The 14,554-nt window shown below is 60.0% G+C and overlaps 1 protein-coding gene across 1 annotated transcript; it reads right to left on the reverse strand.

Moving 5' to 3' along the window:
* Positions 1–994: 994 nt before the first annotated feature.
* On the reverse strand, positions 995–12,599 carry SEMA3G (semaphorin 3G). Its single transcript, XM_056129353.1, has 16 exons — positions 12,411–12,599; positions 11,119–11,279; positions 10,960–11,022; positions 10,634–10,753; positions 10,337–10,427; positions 10,137–10,253; positions 9,781–9,926; positions 9,318–9,432; positions 9,161–9,230; positions 8,772–8,916; positions 8,325–8,556; positions 8,153–8,244; positions 7,087–7,128; positions 5,701–5,929; positions 5,323–5,465; positions 995–3,644 (listed from the first exon to the last, which is right to left on the reverse strand). Exons 1-16 carry the CDS (start codon positions 12,517–12,519, stop codon positions 3,228–3,230), a joined length of 2,292 nt encoding a protein of 763 aa, XP_055985328.1. The 5' UTR covers positions 12,520–12,599; the 3' UTR covers positions 995–3,227.
* Positions 12,600–14,554: the final 1,955 nt, after the last annotated feature.

Below are 14,554 nucleotides of genomic sequence, written 5' to 3' on the forward strand. Positions count from 1 at the left end.
AGACCAGGGGAAGCAGGAACCTGAGCGGGAAAAGCCGGGAGAGGAAGTTGACCGTGAAATCACTGAGGCAGGAAATCATGCTGAAGCAGGGGTGAGGGGTGTGGAGGCCTGCAAGGTTTTCTCTTGTCCCTGGGGAGAGGGGAACACCCCACAACCCTCCCAAACAGCTCTCCTCTAGGTGTCGCTTGGAGGCTGCCTCTCAGGCAAGGGCAATCAAGGTAGCTTGGGGCCGAGCTAGAGGCGTCCAGGTACTACCAGACCAGTATCTTTCAGGGCCTGGAGACAAGGAGCTGCCACAGGTGGCCAGACCCTGATGGCCTATAAAGTCCCCCAGGCCTAGGGCACGGTGCAGGCGAGTCTCCCTGGAGATGTGGGGGAACGGGGTCGTCCCTACATTGAAGCACCTCTGTCTTTCTTGCACTGCATCAGTAATGGCGGTCTCCTTTGAGGCAGCGTGTTGTCCCCAGGAGGCAGGAGCTGTGGTCAGCACAACCTCTGCCACAGGCCAGAATCTCACAGCTCCCCTCCTCCCCAGAAGCTGCAGCCCCCGCAGCACCCTTCTGTGCCCCCGGCAAGGGCACAGGGGCCTTAATATACGTTGGTATGTGGTGTGAGATGAAAAACAGGCACCCGGCCAAACTCTGCAGTTACAAATGTCAAGTGTCATTGTGAGTAAGGAGCTTGACTGCCTATGCGCCTGTCTGCCCTTTGCCAGAATTCTTTTTATTTTATTTTATTTTTTTCCTGGCTCCAGAGCCTCCTGAAGTTCTAGGAAGGTCAGTATCAAAAATCTTCAGGGCAGGATTTTCCTAATTCAATAAACCCTCTCAGCGTCCCAGACAAAGGCCTCCATCCTTCCCCTGATACCCATCTCCCCGCCCTCCCAGAAAATCCCACCCTGGGTGGCCGTTCTCCCTCCAGGAATGAAGGCGAAGGCTCCTCCTTCCCAGCCCACACAGATGGCATCGGTCAATTTAGTACAGAAACACCGAGATTCAATAATGATATAATTATGTGAGGTAAAGAGGAACATCACCCCCTTCCTAGTGGACTGCCCGGGAGACCACGAAGCTCTGCTCACCAGTGCTCAGGGGCCGTCACGACCATAAAAGTCCAAGCAATAAGGCAAATGTGCTCTGGAAACAGAAACTGCAAGCCCGTCTCAACACATGAATACAAAATTAGAGCTCACGAGGCATTCCCGAGAGTCAATAAGGCACAGCATCATGGTGGAAGTCGTTCATAATTTTCCAAGTACAGGTACTTGCTGGTGAGGATTTATCTGTTCCTATTCCCTCCTTTCCCCAAGTAACCAGTATCCCGCCTGGAGTCACCTTTAGCCCAATCTAGCCTAATACCCCGCCAGGGCCCTGGTGCTTTCTTCCAGTCCTCCTGGGGGAGAGTGGGAAGCCAGTTCTGCCTTTGTTCTGTTTCTCCCTGGCATTCCCTGTCTTGCCCCCCTTCTCCCCCCTGCAGTAGCCCCAGGCTCGGTGCTTTCCCAAGTGGTGGCACTGTCTCAATGTGGAGAAAGGGGAGAAAGGTTAATCAGATGGGGAGGCAGGGGCAAGGCAGACACAGCCTGGCTCTGAGTCCAATGGAACCGGAAGCCTTGTCTTATATTTTGTCTGTCTTTTTCCCCTCTTCTCTTCATCTTGGCTTTTAGGGGGTTTTTGTTTTTAGGCTATACCTGGCGGTGCCCTGGTTCTGCACCCAGGGATCTCCTGGTGGGCCCTGGGGAACCAGATAGGATGTTGGGGAAACCTGGGTTGGCAAGGCAAGCACCCTACCCACTGGACTATCCCTCCCGCCCCTCATCTTGGTTTTTCAATGGAGGGACTCAGAAAACCTGATCCTCTTATCTCCTGTCGGTTCTGTGCATCATTAACATTGACTTACAGGATGAGAACAACTTTTCATTTTGTCCTCCTTCTCTTCCTCCTCCTCCTCCACATTCAGGCTCCCAGGCCCAAGAAATACTTTACTGACAAAAATACCTCCCTATGCCCTGCCTGGCCACCTGAGCCTCAACCCCCAAATCAGCAGGACTAACATTTTCCACCCCTCCTACATTTTTTTCCCCTTAAAAGAAAAAAAAAAATTCCTAAATGAGCCAACCAGACCAACCCTTATTTAAGGAAAACCGAAGATTCCAGAGTGGGAAACATCTGGCCCTCGCCTCGGCTGGCAGTGCCGGAGAGGCCTGCTCCAGGACGGTCCATCCGTGGCCCTCCCGCATTCCACACCTCGGGCCCTGCCCCACCCCCGCCGCTGGCTCACACAGCCGCATTCCCGCCCTCCTGGCTGTGGACACTGACTCCGCTCTGCCCAGTTCCCCTCTTCCCATGTCCAGTTAGCAGAGCGCGGGGATGGCTTTCTGGAACCCACCATGATGGGCCCAGCAGTCCAGACGCTCTCCCTGGGAACCAGGCCGGAGGGCGGAGGGAGAAAGTGCGCAGTTCTCCCAAAAGAGCTGGCCTGGTACTTCTGGGGTCTCGAGGCAGGGAGCCAGGCTGTGAGAGCCCCCTCCTCACTTCATGCAGGGGGCCGCTGAGAGCTCTGGCCACCCGCACTGCTGTGACTCTGCTGTAAACAGTTGTTGTGTGTGGTGGTGGGCGGTAGCCAGGAGGCACCAAGATCTGTGACTTGAGGCAATGCAGGAGCTGGGGGGGTGGGGAGGGGAGCGGTGTCCAGCTGGTCCACCCTCACGGCACCTCCCCTCTCCCTCCCTCGCTCAGAGAGGGTCAGTAGTCTTAACGGAGTGCTGGCTTCACGGGCACTCTCCTGCCTCTGGCTGCCCCACCCATCCTAGACAGGGCCCCCAATGCCCAGGCTCAGGTCACTCAGAATGGCCATTGTTCTGCAGGCTGGGAAAGAACCACCAGCCTCTTGCCTATGGGCACACCCGGAAATGGATTCTAGGGGCCACGTCTGAGAACAAAAAGCAGCCCCACAGGGTGCCGGGGGCGGCCAGAAAGAGAGAGGGTGCTGGCTCCAGTCTGGGACTGCAGCAGAGAGGGGCAGAGAGCAGACCCTGGGCATGGTCCTCCCTCAGGCCCAGGCACGCAGCCTTTCCTGCAGCAGTGTGGGGCGGGGGGAGGCTGGGAGCAGACACCCCATCAGGAAGTCAGAAATGTGACCATCACTACCCTCGCTGGGTGGCTGGGAGATTCTGGGGGCGGCTGCTGGGCTGGGTGGCCCCTCCAGGCTACCTCCTCCTCTGCTGCCTTCTACGTGGCCTCTACCTCCCGGGGCGTCCGATTGCGTTCCACCTGGGTCCGGCTCTTCACCTTCTTGCCCAGCTCCAGCCCTGCCCAGCTCTTGCCCTTGGCCTGCTTGGCCCGGCTCCGGGAGGGGCACCACAGGCGCTCACAGTACTCATCCACCCGGGGCAGGTTGGCGAAGCCGATGAGCTGCAGGATGTCTTTGTACCAAGCCTTGGGTGGCGCAGAGGCCAGGCCCGCCCGAGCTGCGGGGAACAGGCCGTGAAGCTGCTCGGCGCCGATCACCTCCAGCGCCAGGCGAGCGATGGTGCGGGAGAAGCCGTGCTCCAGCGTGGTACAGATGTAGGTGCCCGCGTCGAGGCGGCTGAGCCTGCGGAAGAGCAGCCCCTGCTCCGTGTGCAGGATTCGCTCGTCCGTCTTCACCTGCCAGGCACAGGGAGAGCCGGGATGGGGTGCGAGGCCAGGCAGGCACCAGCCCCTGATCACACTCCGCTCAGTCCCTTTCCCACATTCCCCTGCTGGGCCGGTACTGGACACTCCTCCTGGTCCTTGTGCGTCCACAGCCCGGAAGGCAGAGTCCACGCTGATTCGCTCCACCTTCCTGCAACTCAGCGCAGACCAGCCAAAGGGCCTCTGCCAAGGCTGGATTAACCAGCATGCCCCTCGTCAGAACTTTGGGGCACCTATCTGGATGCCCCAGGACACATTCCCAGACAGCAGGTGAAAAGCCCAGGCCCTCCTCTCTTCTTTTTTCTGCCACACCTGGCAGTGGTGCGCAGGGCTTACCCCTACAGAGTGCTGAGGGGCCAACTGTGCTCCAGGGAACCAACCCAGAGTTGGTTGGTATAAGAGCCTTCACCCGCGTGTTGTCAAGCCTAGCCCTAAAGCCTAGGTATTTCTGGGCTCTCACTCAGGGGGGCTGGGACCCCGGCTCGCAGGTGAGAATATCACCTGACAATCTTGGAGGTCTGCATCACCCATTTCTGCAGAGCAGGGCCTGCGATGGGTGGCAGAACATCTCCAGAGCCCGGGGCAGCAGGGAGGGGTGTTGCTCATTTTGGCTTGGTCGGCACCCAGTGTGGGCTAGAACCTGGGCATCTGTGTGCCAGGCAGAGTGTGTGTGTTGGCAGGGTTAGTGCTGTGAAATTCCTTGCTTGCCTCACCCCTGGGCCCCTGGGGGAGGCTTCCTAGTGCCCAGCCTAACAGCTGGCCCAAGGCTGGCCTCCCCCAAGTTCCCAGGCTGGAAGGAGAGCAATGCCCCTCCCCTGCCTCAAGACAGTTCCTCACCCTGCTCCGCCCACGCTCATCCCAGGCCCAGACTGAAGGCATCTCGCCTTGACAGACCTTTCCGGATGGGGGAGGATGGCCTGTGCAGACAGCTGGACTCTGGACAGGAAGTGTGAGGTTGGGCTCTGTGTGTGTGTGTGTGTGTGTGTGTGTGTGTGTGTGTGTGTAGAGGGACAAGGACCAGAGACCAGGCCTGGAGCAGAGGAAGATGAAGAAACCCTGGCAAAAGCCTCCTTCAAGGATGAGCCACAGGGGCTGAAGAGATAAGAGATAGATAGTGGGGAGGGCATTTGCTTTGCACATGGCTGACCCAGGTTCGATCACCAGCTCCTGTATGGTCCCCCAAGCACCTCTAGAAGTAATTACTAAGTACAGAGCCAGCTGTAACCCCCGCAGGGTATGACCCCAAAACAAAACAAAACAAAACAAAAAAGATGAGCTACAGAGGCTGGAGTGAAGTACAGCAGGTAGGATGCTTGCCTTGCAAGAGGCTGATACCTGGGTTCAATCCCTGGCATCCCATATGGTCCCCTGAGCCATGCCAGGAGTGATCCCTGAGTGCAGAGCCAGGAGAAAGCCCTGAGCACCACCAAATGTGAACCCAAAATGAATGAGCCACACGCTCCCTGCTCACCTACAATGAGGCCTCTCCCCTGCTCCCCTGAAAGCCGAGCTGTGCCTGGGCCATGTGGTTGGTCAGCCCCTGATGCTGAGGATGGGCTCCCTTGGGGCCTCGCTCAGGCTCCCCTCACGCTCCCTGGCGTGGGGTAGTATTCTGGGTGCAGGACATGGGAGGCTGGAGACAGTTGCTCACCTGGTCAGGCCCCTCGGCCCCAGGCCTCTGCAAGAACCAGCGCACAACAGCCTGGGGAGACTTGGGCAGACACTGCAGGAAGGTGCTGTTGTGCTCTGTGCCATAGACCTTACTGGTCTCCACACTGAGTCCTGCAGCTTCCTCTGGAGGGAGGCAAAGGAAGGCTCAGCTCAGAAACCTGGGATCCAGGGCTACCCGCTGCATCCCACAGCCCTGAGGGCCCCTGCCAGTGTGACAGGGACCTGGAAATCCCTCACCCCTTTGGGTAACCTCATCCAAAGACTCTGCCCCGTGACATAGGAGAGAAACTGAGGACTGGAACCACAGAAACACACGTCTCAGGGCTGTGAGCACGGGCCCACGCACACCACCACTCACCTCCCTGGCTCTGGCCTGCACACTGCATGGCAGGGTTGCCATGCCGGATGTCCTGCCGGCGGAAGCGGCGCTTGCTAATGCCCGGACGGTAGCGGGTGCAGGTGGTGCCATCCCAGGCACAGTACGGGTCCCGGGCCAGGCAGCACTCAGCACAGGCACTGCCATAAGTCTCACAATGGTGCAGCTGCAACCGGGCAACGCCCAGCTTCGAGCCCACGTACAGCATTTGCTGGGAAGGAGGGGCACAGCAGCCTGGGGTGAGTTTCCTTGGAACCAGCCCGGCCCTCAGCCTTTGGAGGATTCCCGAGGCCCTGCATTCATCAGTGGTCTCTGAGAACCCCTTGGATCAGCCCCAGAAATAGAACATGCACCCCACCCGCCTGCTACACACAGATTCTCTGATTTAAGCTATTCCAGGACAAAAGCGGGGATTTGCCCAAAGAAAAGCACATAAATCTGGGGAGGTGGCATCTGCCACTTGAAAAGCTTATGACCAGGCCTCTAAAATGTGATTTCCTGTCCGATTTGAAATCAGAATTTAAAAAAAATAGCACAGCAGGTAGGGCGTTCGCCTTACACGCGGCCAACATGGCCGACCTGAGTTCGATTCCTCCGCCCCTCTCGGAGAGCCCGGCAAGCTACCGAGAGTATTCGATATGCCAGACACAGTAACAACAAAGTCTCCAATGGAGACGTTACTGGGCCCGCTCGAGCAAATCGACGATCAACGGGAGGGCCTTTACTTTACTTTACTTTGATATTATATAATATATAATATATCATATATATATAATTTAATATCAAATTTGATATTAATACTTTAATATGAAAGGATGGAGCGATAGCACAGTGGTAGGGCGTTTGCCTTACAAGCGGCCAACATGGCCGACCCGAGTTCGATTCCTCTGCCCCTCTCAGAGAGCCCGGCAAGCTACCGAGAGTATTCGATATGCCAAACACAGTAACAACAAAGTCTCCAATGGAGACGTTACTGGGCCCGCTCGAGCAAAAAAATATATATGTATAATATATATATTGACTTTGGGGCCACACCCGGAAATGCTCAGAGGTTACTCCTGGCTCCACACTCAGGAATTGCTCCTGGCAGTGCTCAGAGGGACCAGATGGGATGTGGGGGATTCCGGTCAGTCATGTGTAAGGCAAGTGCCCTGCTCACTGCACTATCGCTCCAGCCCCTCCTGCATGTTTCTGTCTCCCCAGGAGACCTAACCTTTGAGGGTTCAACTGATCTGATCACTGGACACCTCCTGCCCATTGATCTAACTCAGAGGATGGTATAGGGGAGGAGGTTCAGCAGGATCCCAAGCTTCCCAGCAGACAAGATGGGGCTGGACAGAATGGGGCAAGGGCAGGTACTGTTCTTACCCTTTTCACGGAGATCTCCATCTCAGTGATGGGGGTTGGCACCTGTGGTGGGGAGCAGGGCTTCAGAGAGGGGATGCTGGAGAGAGACCCCCCCCCGCTCCGGCCTGTCTCTGGGCAGGAACCACCTTCCTCCCAGCCTGGGTAGTGCGCTCCCTGGCAGTGAAGCCCAGGCGGCCTTTCCCAGACATGGGCCATTGGAAAGGGTCCCGCGCCCTGGCGAGCCTCCAAGCAGCAGGCTTGGCGCAGTGCAGAGAGCTCAGTGTCCTTCCCACAGCCCAGCTCCCCTGCAAGGAGGCAGCTGTCCCAGACCCGCCCACAGCAGAGGCACAGCAGCACCCCACACACAGATCCCCCGCCACCCGCCTGGCTCTGCAGAGGCCAGAGGACCCACTGGGGTTGAGATCTCAGCACCCACATACACAGAGACACACAGACACACACATGCACGCACATGCACACATACACACCACACACATGCACACCATATGCACACACAGTGCACAGACACATGTACCACATACACATATGCACACACACACCTACACATATGTGCACAAACACCTAAGCATGTACAGACATTCACACACATGCACATACATGTGCATGCACACATATACACACCCACACACACATACACCCCTATATGCATATACACAACCCCACAACCACATGTACCACATACACAACACGCATGCACACACCCCCACCCCCACTCACACACACATGCGCAGTCACATGCATACACATATGCACACACAGCAATGGTGAGTCCAACAGGGCTCAAGCAAAGGATACCTACATTGGCTAGCCCCCTCTGGGGCCCCCAACCACACACACACACACACACACACACATACACACACCCCATCTCCAGGTCCCCTGCTACTCAGAAGCATTGCAGGGCTTCTGCAGCAGCCTATCGCCCCTCCAGCCACCCGATTTTTGACCTTCGCTGGTTGCAACGCCTGTCTCTCTCCCTCCAGAGCTAGCCCCAGCCTGTCTCTCTCCCTCCAGAGCTAGCCCCAGGGTCAGAGGGCACTTCTCCTTTCAGCCTCCTCCACCTCACCTTAAACACCTGCAGCTCCTCCAGAACCACCTCCTCAGGCTCCACGGAGGCCCCTGCCTGGAGCGCCAGGACCTTGAGCACCGAGCCTGAGTCTGCAGGGAGAGGGGGTCAGCGGAGGGGTGTGGCCTGGGGCCGACCCTGCCCAGCCTACCCGGGGAGGGGGGCAACCCACCGGTCCCCAGGAAGATGACGTCATAGGTGCCGTCCTCCGCCTCCACGCGGTCCACCACGATCTGGCGCAGCTGCTGGCTGAGGTGGGTTTTGACGAGGATGGGGCGGCCACCGCGAGGCCGCACGGGCTGGAACATGAGCGGGTGGGCGCGGGCGAACTGCAGCACCTCATCCGGGTAGTCCTTAGTGCTGCCGAACGGCCGCCCAGGCTGTGCCGTCATCTTGCTGGGGCACTGTGGACAGCGCCGGGTAGTGGCTCAGCAGCCCGCGGCCTCCTAATGCTATCCCTCACTCCACACCCCTCCCCTGAGCACCAGCCCCCGAGAGGGACCCCTGAATGTGGCCCACCCACCCACTCCGCACAGCCCTCTGGGCCTGTGGGCGGACTCTGCAGCAGTAGCCCCTCAGCATCAGCCCTGGCCCCACTCAGGCTCTGGGGGACACTCACCATCCCTGGGCGAGGGAAGGGCACCTTGCCCCCATAGGGCCCCCACTGGTGCTGGGGACCGTCTTGGTGGGCAAAGGGCCCCTTGAAGACTTCCCAGATGTCCTCCATGTGGTACACACAGACAGCAAAGCCCTGGAACACAGCACTGCGGGTGGACAGGGACGGTCACGCCTGGTAGGCTGTGTCCCCATGGGGCAGGGGTCAGCCTGTCTCCAGGGCCAGGACACAGGGGATGGTGCCAGAAGTCGGCATAACCCAAAAGATAGGGACATGGACACCCGGGCCAAAGAGAGAGAGGCACCAGAAGACCTGGAGACTGGCGGCAGGGACTGACTGCGGGGAGCCCCAGCCAGGCCCAGAGAGGAGGGTGGGGGGAGGCGGAGGCCCACCTGACTGTGCGAAAAAGCCCGTAGACCTCAAGGTTCCTCCCCGCCTTGGGCCACAGCAGGAACACATCCTCTGCGGGAGAAGACAGCAGCAGTGCCCTGGCTGGCTCCAGCCCTGTGGCTGCCCACCTGCCCAGCCCCGGCCTCGGCCTGCCCTTACCCAGCTGGTCAAAGTGGGCCTCTCCGCCACCGGGGCCGGGCACCGAGCACAGCAGTCTGGCCTTGAGGAAGGTGCTCCACTTGTTCACCAGCACCCGCTGGCCACCCATGTCGTTCTGCAGGGCGGGAACAGTCAGCTGAGACCTGCTTCTGGGCCTCTATTCATTCCCTTTGGGAAACGGCATGGACTTCCGCTTGGCACCCTGGCCTCAGCTTCCCTCATGATTTGTTTTCTGATTTTTGCTTGTTTGTTTGGGGGCCACACCCAGCAATGCTTAGGGTTTATTCCTGTCTGCACTCAGGGATCACTCCTGGAGTTGCTCAGGAGACGGTATGGGGTGCCAGGGACCAAACCTGGGTCAGCTGCATGCAAGGCAAAGGCCTTCTGTCACTCCAGTCCCTCCCTGAGGGTCTGAGTGGGGACAGGTTCTGGGACCTCACTGCCCCCTGCCCTCAGCTCTCACCATGCAGACCCGGCCCACACGGCTGACGGTGACACGGCCGGGGCCACCATCTGGTGCGGGGACCGTCTCTGAGAAGAAGAAGTACACCTTGTCGTCATCCTGGTCGGAGTTGTCCGGGATCCGGGTGGCCATCACAAACCGGGGGTCTGCCAGGGGACAGCTTGGGGTTGGCAGGGAAGGACCTCAGAGGGACCCGGGGGCTTGCTCCCAACATGGAGGGGGGAGGCACAGGGACCCCCAAGGCTGGAGTCCTGGGGTGTCGGGCAGGCATGACCACCCTGGGGGCCCACCCCCGTGTCAGCCACCCAACCTCCCCGCTAACCTCACACTCAGCACTCAGCAGCACCCGGGCTCACCATGAAGGAGGTTCTGGTCCGAGTCGGAACGCAAGGCAGGCCGGGGACCCCCACTCCGGAAGATCATGGCCTCACGCCCCAGGAAATCGGCAGTGAGACCCGTGTATAGCTCCCCACCTAGTCAGAGTCAGTCAGTGGGGAGCCAGGACCCCGTGCACAGAACCTCCCCCACCATGGGTCCCGGTAAGCAGGTCACTCACCTACGAAGGTGCTGGCGAAGGGTCTGCTGGGTTCGTGCGGGCACCGGCCCCGCCCACTCTCTAGGCTGCCAGGCTCGAGCCGGAGCACGTGCTATGGGAGAAAAGGGACAAAGAGGTCACTGGTGGTCATTGCGTGCGGCCAGAGAGGGGGGAGGCAGCGGCGGCCTCCAGGCTTCACCCCCGCGCCAGCTCCCCGGACAAAGGCTGCTTTCAGGCCCCCCTGACCCCTCTGCCCCTGCCCGCCCCTTGGGAGGAAGGTCACTGCTCCCCAGGCCCTTGGCGCCAGCCTGGCCTCACCTCCCCGCGGTGCCCCACAGCGATGAGCGCACAGCTGGGCCGGAAGGCGCCAGTGCCACATGCCAGCAGGTGGGTCCTGTTGTGGGGCTGCAGCACCCGCACGAAGTTGGCACATTCAGTCTAGGAGGGAAGGGGTGAGGGGTGAGGGGACGCCCCCATCTCCAGACCCAGGTTCAGCCCTACCTTGCTGGTCAGCTGTAGGGAATAATGTGGGACAGGATGGGAGGTGTTCACAGAGGTTCTCAGAATCTGCTCCAAATGTCCCCCCGACCCCCCTGGGGGCACAGGCCAGGCTTGGGGGCGGCCAGTCCCCACAGAGCACTCACCGAAGCATCCCTGCCCTTCCGCACACACTCTTCCCTCTGTCCTGGCTGTGACGGCCACACAACCTGAAACACAATCCAGCTGACCCCAGGTCTCTCAGCCTCAGTTTCCCCATCCGGCCAGTTCTCAGACGTACCCTCGCCCCCATTCATTCAGCTCACCTCCCTGGGATCCGGCCAGGCCTGGTCCAGCCGCAGAGAGTAGAGGGTGTCTCGGCCCCCCAGGAAAAGGCGATCCCGGTACTCATCCAGGTACATGACCTGGAGGTCCAGGGAGCCCCGGGGACCCAGGAAGATGGAAGAACGGTTGGCAGCCAGGAGGTCTGGGAGGAAGGGGCAGGGGTCAGGTTGGTAGCAAGGAGGTGTCTGATTCCGCGTTCACACACCCACACACTCACATCTGGAAGATGTTCTTATCCTCAGGGCTTGCCCAAGGACTTCAGGGACAGGGCTCCTGAGTGAGTGTTGGGTTTGGGGGGACAGGGACCTGCCAGTCTCTCCCTGCTAGAGCGTTAACATTCCTCCATGGCACATGTCCCCAGGGAAAATGATGCCACTGCAAGAAACCCTGATGTCCAGCTGGGGGAGTGGGGGCGAGTGCTCAGAGGACCTATGTGTATGTTGGGGGGGGGGAGACAGTCACATCTGGGCTTCGTGGGCACCCTCAGCAGGACAGGTGGGCGGGCTGGCTCCCTCGATGCCATCCATGGGGGTGGGACACTGTGCAAAGGTTCCTGGTAGAGACCCCAGGGGTCTGGCTAGGGAGGAGGAGGTGATGGGTGGGGGCGGGGGGCACGACAGGCTGTGGTGGGAAGGGGCAAGAGCTCCCTTGGAAAAGCCCAGTATCTCCTGCCCACCCACTGCCTCTCCGACTCATCCACAGCCTCTTCTACGAAGCCCTCAAGGAGCACAAATTCCTTGCCCTATTTCTTTTCCCTTATAGCCTGACTTTCCCAAACCACAGCTCCTAGGGCAGGACCATGTTCCCCCACCTTCGGGTGCACCCCAGACTCCCCGGAAGTTCATCTCTCCTCTCCTGCCTCTCCACACACAACAGAACCGGCAGATCTCCTGGGGTCGTGCCCCTGGTTGCTCCAGGAGGGCAACGCTTTGCAGGGGAGCCGGGAGTCAGAAGGGCGAGTGGGCTAGAGGGCAGGCTGGCTCAGGATTAGATTGGGGACCCCCCCTGCCGCCTGCTCCAGCGGGCGCTTCCTGCACAAACGGCCTCACCTGCCCCAGGGCGGGCTCCCATCCATCCCTGCTGTCCCCTTTACTCAGGGGTCCTGGGATCTGCCTTTCCCATCCCCACCCGGGGCCTCCCGGGACTGGACGCTCCCTCCCGCGTCCGACCCTCGGGGGCAGCAGGCAGAGGCCACCCCAGGAGAGACTCCGCGGGGAGGCGGCATCTCTCTGGCTGGGGCCATCCGGGGCTGCCCATTGCCCATGGCCCATACCTCGGTAGGAGAGCCGCAGGCGGGGCACGCTGGGACCGGGGCTGGCGCTGCTGCTGCGGAGCAGAAGCCCCCCCAGGAGGCAGCAGACGGCCCAGGCTGAGGGGGCCATGCCGAGAAGCGGGGGCACCGCGCTGCCAGCGGAGCTGCCTGGCTCCCAGCGCCCGCTCGCTGCAGTTTGCGCCGCCGGCTGGGCTGCCCCGAGTTTATAAGGCGGCTCCGCCCTCTCCCAGCGGGAAGGCGGCGGGGAGGAGCCGCGGGCGCGCAGCCCACCTGCCGCCGCCCCGCCCAGCACCCAGCACCTGGGCACAGGGACACACTGCCAGGGGGCTGCCCGCAGACACCTGAGTCTCCAGGCTCCCACACCACACTCCCGCAAAGTGTGGGGTGTGTGTGTGTGTGTGTGTGTGTGTGCGCGCGCGCGCGCTTTCCACAAAGGGGGGTCATATGTCAGTAGACAGGAGGAGGGGGCAGCAGAGATGCTACAGCAGGTAGGGCACTTGTCTTGGACCCTGCCTACCCGGATTCTATTCCCAATACCGCATGTGGTTCCCTAGGCTCTGTCAAGGAGTCATCCCTAAGCCCAGAGCCTGGAGTAAACCCTGAGCACAGCTGGGTGTGACCTAGGGGGTTGGCTGGGCTTGCTTCGCTCTCTGCCCTTCCAGTGCCCATGACAAAGACCCCACAAACTGGTCTGGGATGGGCTCTCTTATACCAAGAGGGTTCAGTCCCCCAGTGCCTTGACCTGGCTCCCAGCTCCTGGGGACAGAAGGAATCATTCCGGACTAGGTGGGTCCCTGTGTGGGGCAGCGTGAGGGGGCAGGGTGTACTCCACAGGGGACTGCCAGGGATGGATACTGGTTTCCTCGGCCAGGTGTGACTCTTTCTGATCCCCCCAACTCTCTCACAGGATTGAGGACCGGCTCCTGATGCGCCAGGAGATCCCGCTCACCTCCTCTGTCTGCATTCCTCTGGTGACCCAGACTCAGAGAGTCTCCTGGGTCCTTCCCATAGGCACCTGTGATTCCCCACCTGTGATTCCCTCTGCCTTATTCTGATTTAGGGGCAGGAGGGTCACAGAAGAGCGACGAGCGCAGTGAGGTTCACCTTCCCATGTCACCTACTCTACTCTACTCGACAACAGCCCCTGTCCCCAGCTGCTACCGCTGCCCCCCTGAACTGCCCCCTATCCCGGGCCCCTGTGCTCAAAATCTGAGGGTTAGGACGCTGGCTAACCTGGGAGGGCCCAGGGTCTTAGGGATGCTGCAGGTTTTGTGTGCTCCAGGTGAACCTGTCAGTAGTGGAAACCAGGGGTCCTGGAGGGAAGAGCCTCATTCAGCCACCCAGCACTCCAGAGGCCTCCGCGGAGCCCTGTCCCCTCCTGAAACTGACGCCTCTTTCCTTCTGGTCCTGGAAGGCACTGGATTTCTGTCCCCTCTCCATCTCATCCTTGGAAAAGAGACAGACCAGCGCCTTGAGTCAGCAGGAGAGGGACTTGAGAACTCAGTTCTCAACATACATGCCTGCTCCCAGGGTTGGGGTGGGGGGGGGGTGGTTAGTCTGAGCTTAGGCCAGGAAGGTTGGTGTCTGGGCTTCAGCCCACCCTGTTCTATCTCCCCTCCAGGGGACAGCAGGCTCTGTGAACTGGTGAGGGGTGGTTGTGCAGGGCTGAGCACAAACTGGGTCCTGGAGCTGTGGAGCATCTCTGCCTCGGGTCCCTGGCGGAGAGGCTGCATCTGGCCCCAGGCGAACCAGGACAGCCCCCTCAGCCCACATGTGGCTGCCAGCTGTGGGCAGGAGGCCCAGCCACGCTTCATTCTGCAGTTGTTCGCGAGACAGCTCAGCCCGGCCCCCAGCAGGGGCTGTGTCTACTGGGGTGGGCTGTGGCACCGCCACACTGTAGGAAGTCAGCCAGGGTAGGGGGCAGGAAGCCCGGACTCTACTGCTAACTTTCTAGGTGTCCCCAAGAAGGTCTTCCCCCATTCTGGGTCTCAGTTTCTCCATTTGGAAAGGGCTAAGGGTTTTCCTTCAATGCACCCGCTTGCTATCTGCAGGTGTGCCTTGGTTTCTAAGGGTCCAGACACGAGCACCTTCTGCCATCTAGTGGATAAAGTGGAAACTGCAGGCAGTCCCAAAGCCGCCTGTTT

The sequence above is a fragment of the Sorex fumeus genome, unplaced genomic scaffold (genome assembly GCF_029834395.1).
Source record: "Sorex fumeus unplaced genomic scaffold, SorFum_2.1 ptg000072l, whole genome shotgun sequence".
NCBI classification, from domain to species: domain Eukaryota; kingdom Metazoa; phylum Chordata; class Mammalia; order Eulipotyphla; family Soricidae; genus Sorex; species Sorex fumeus.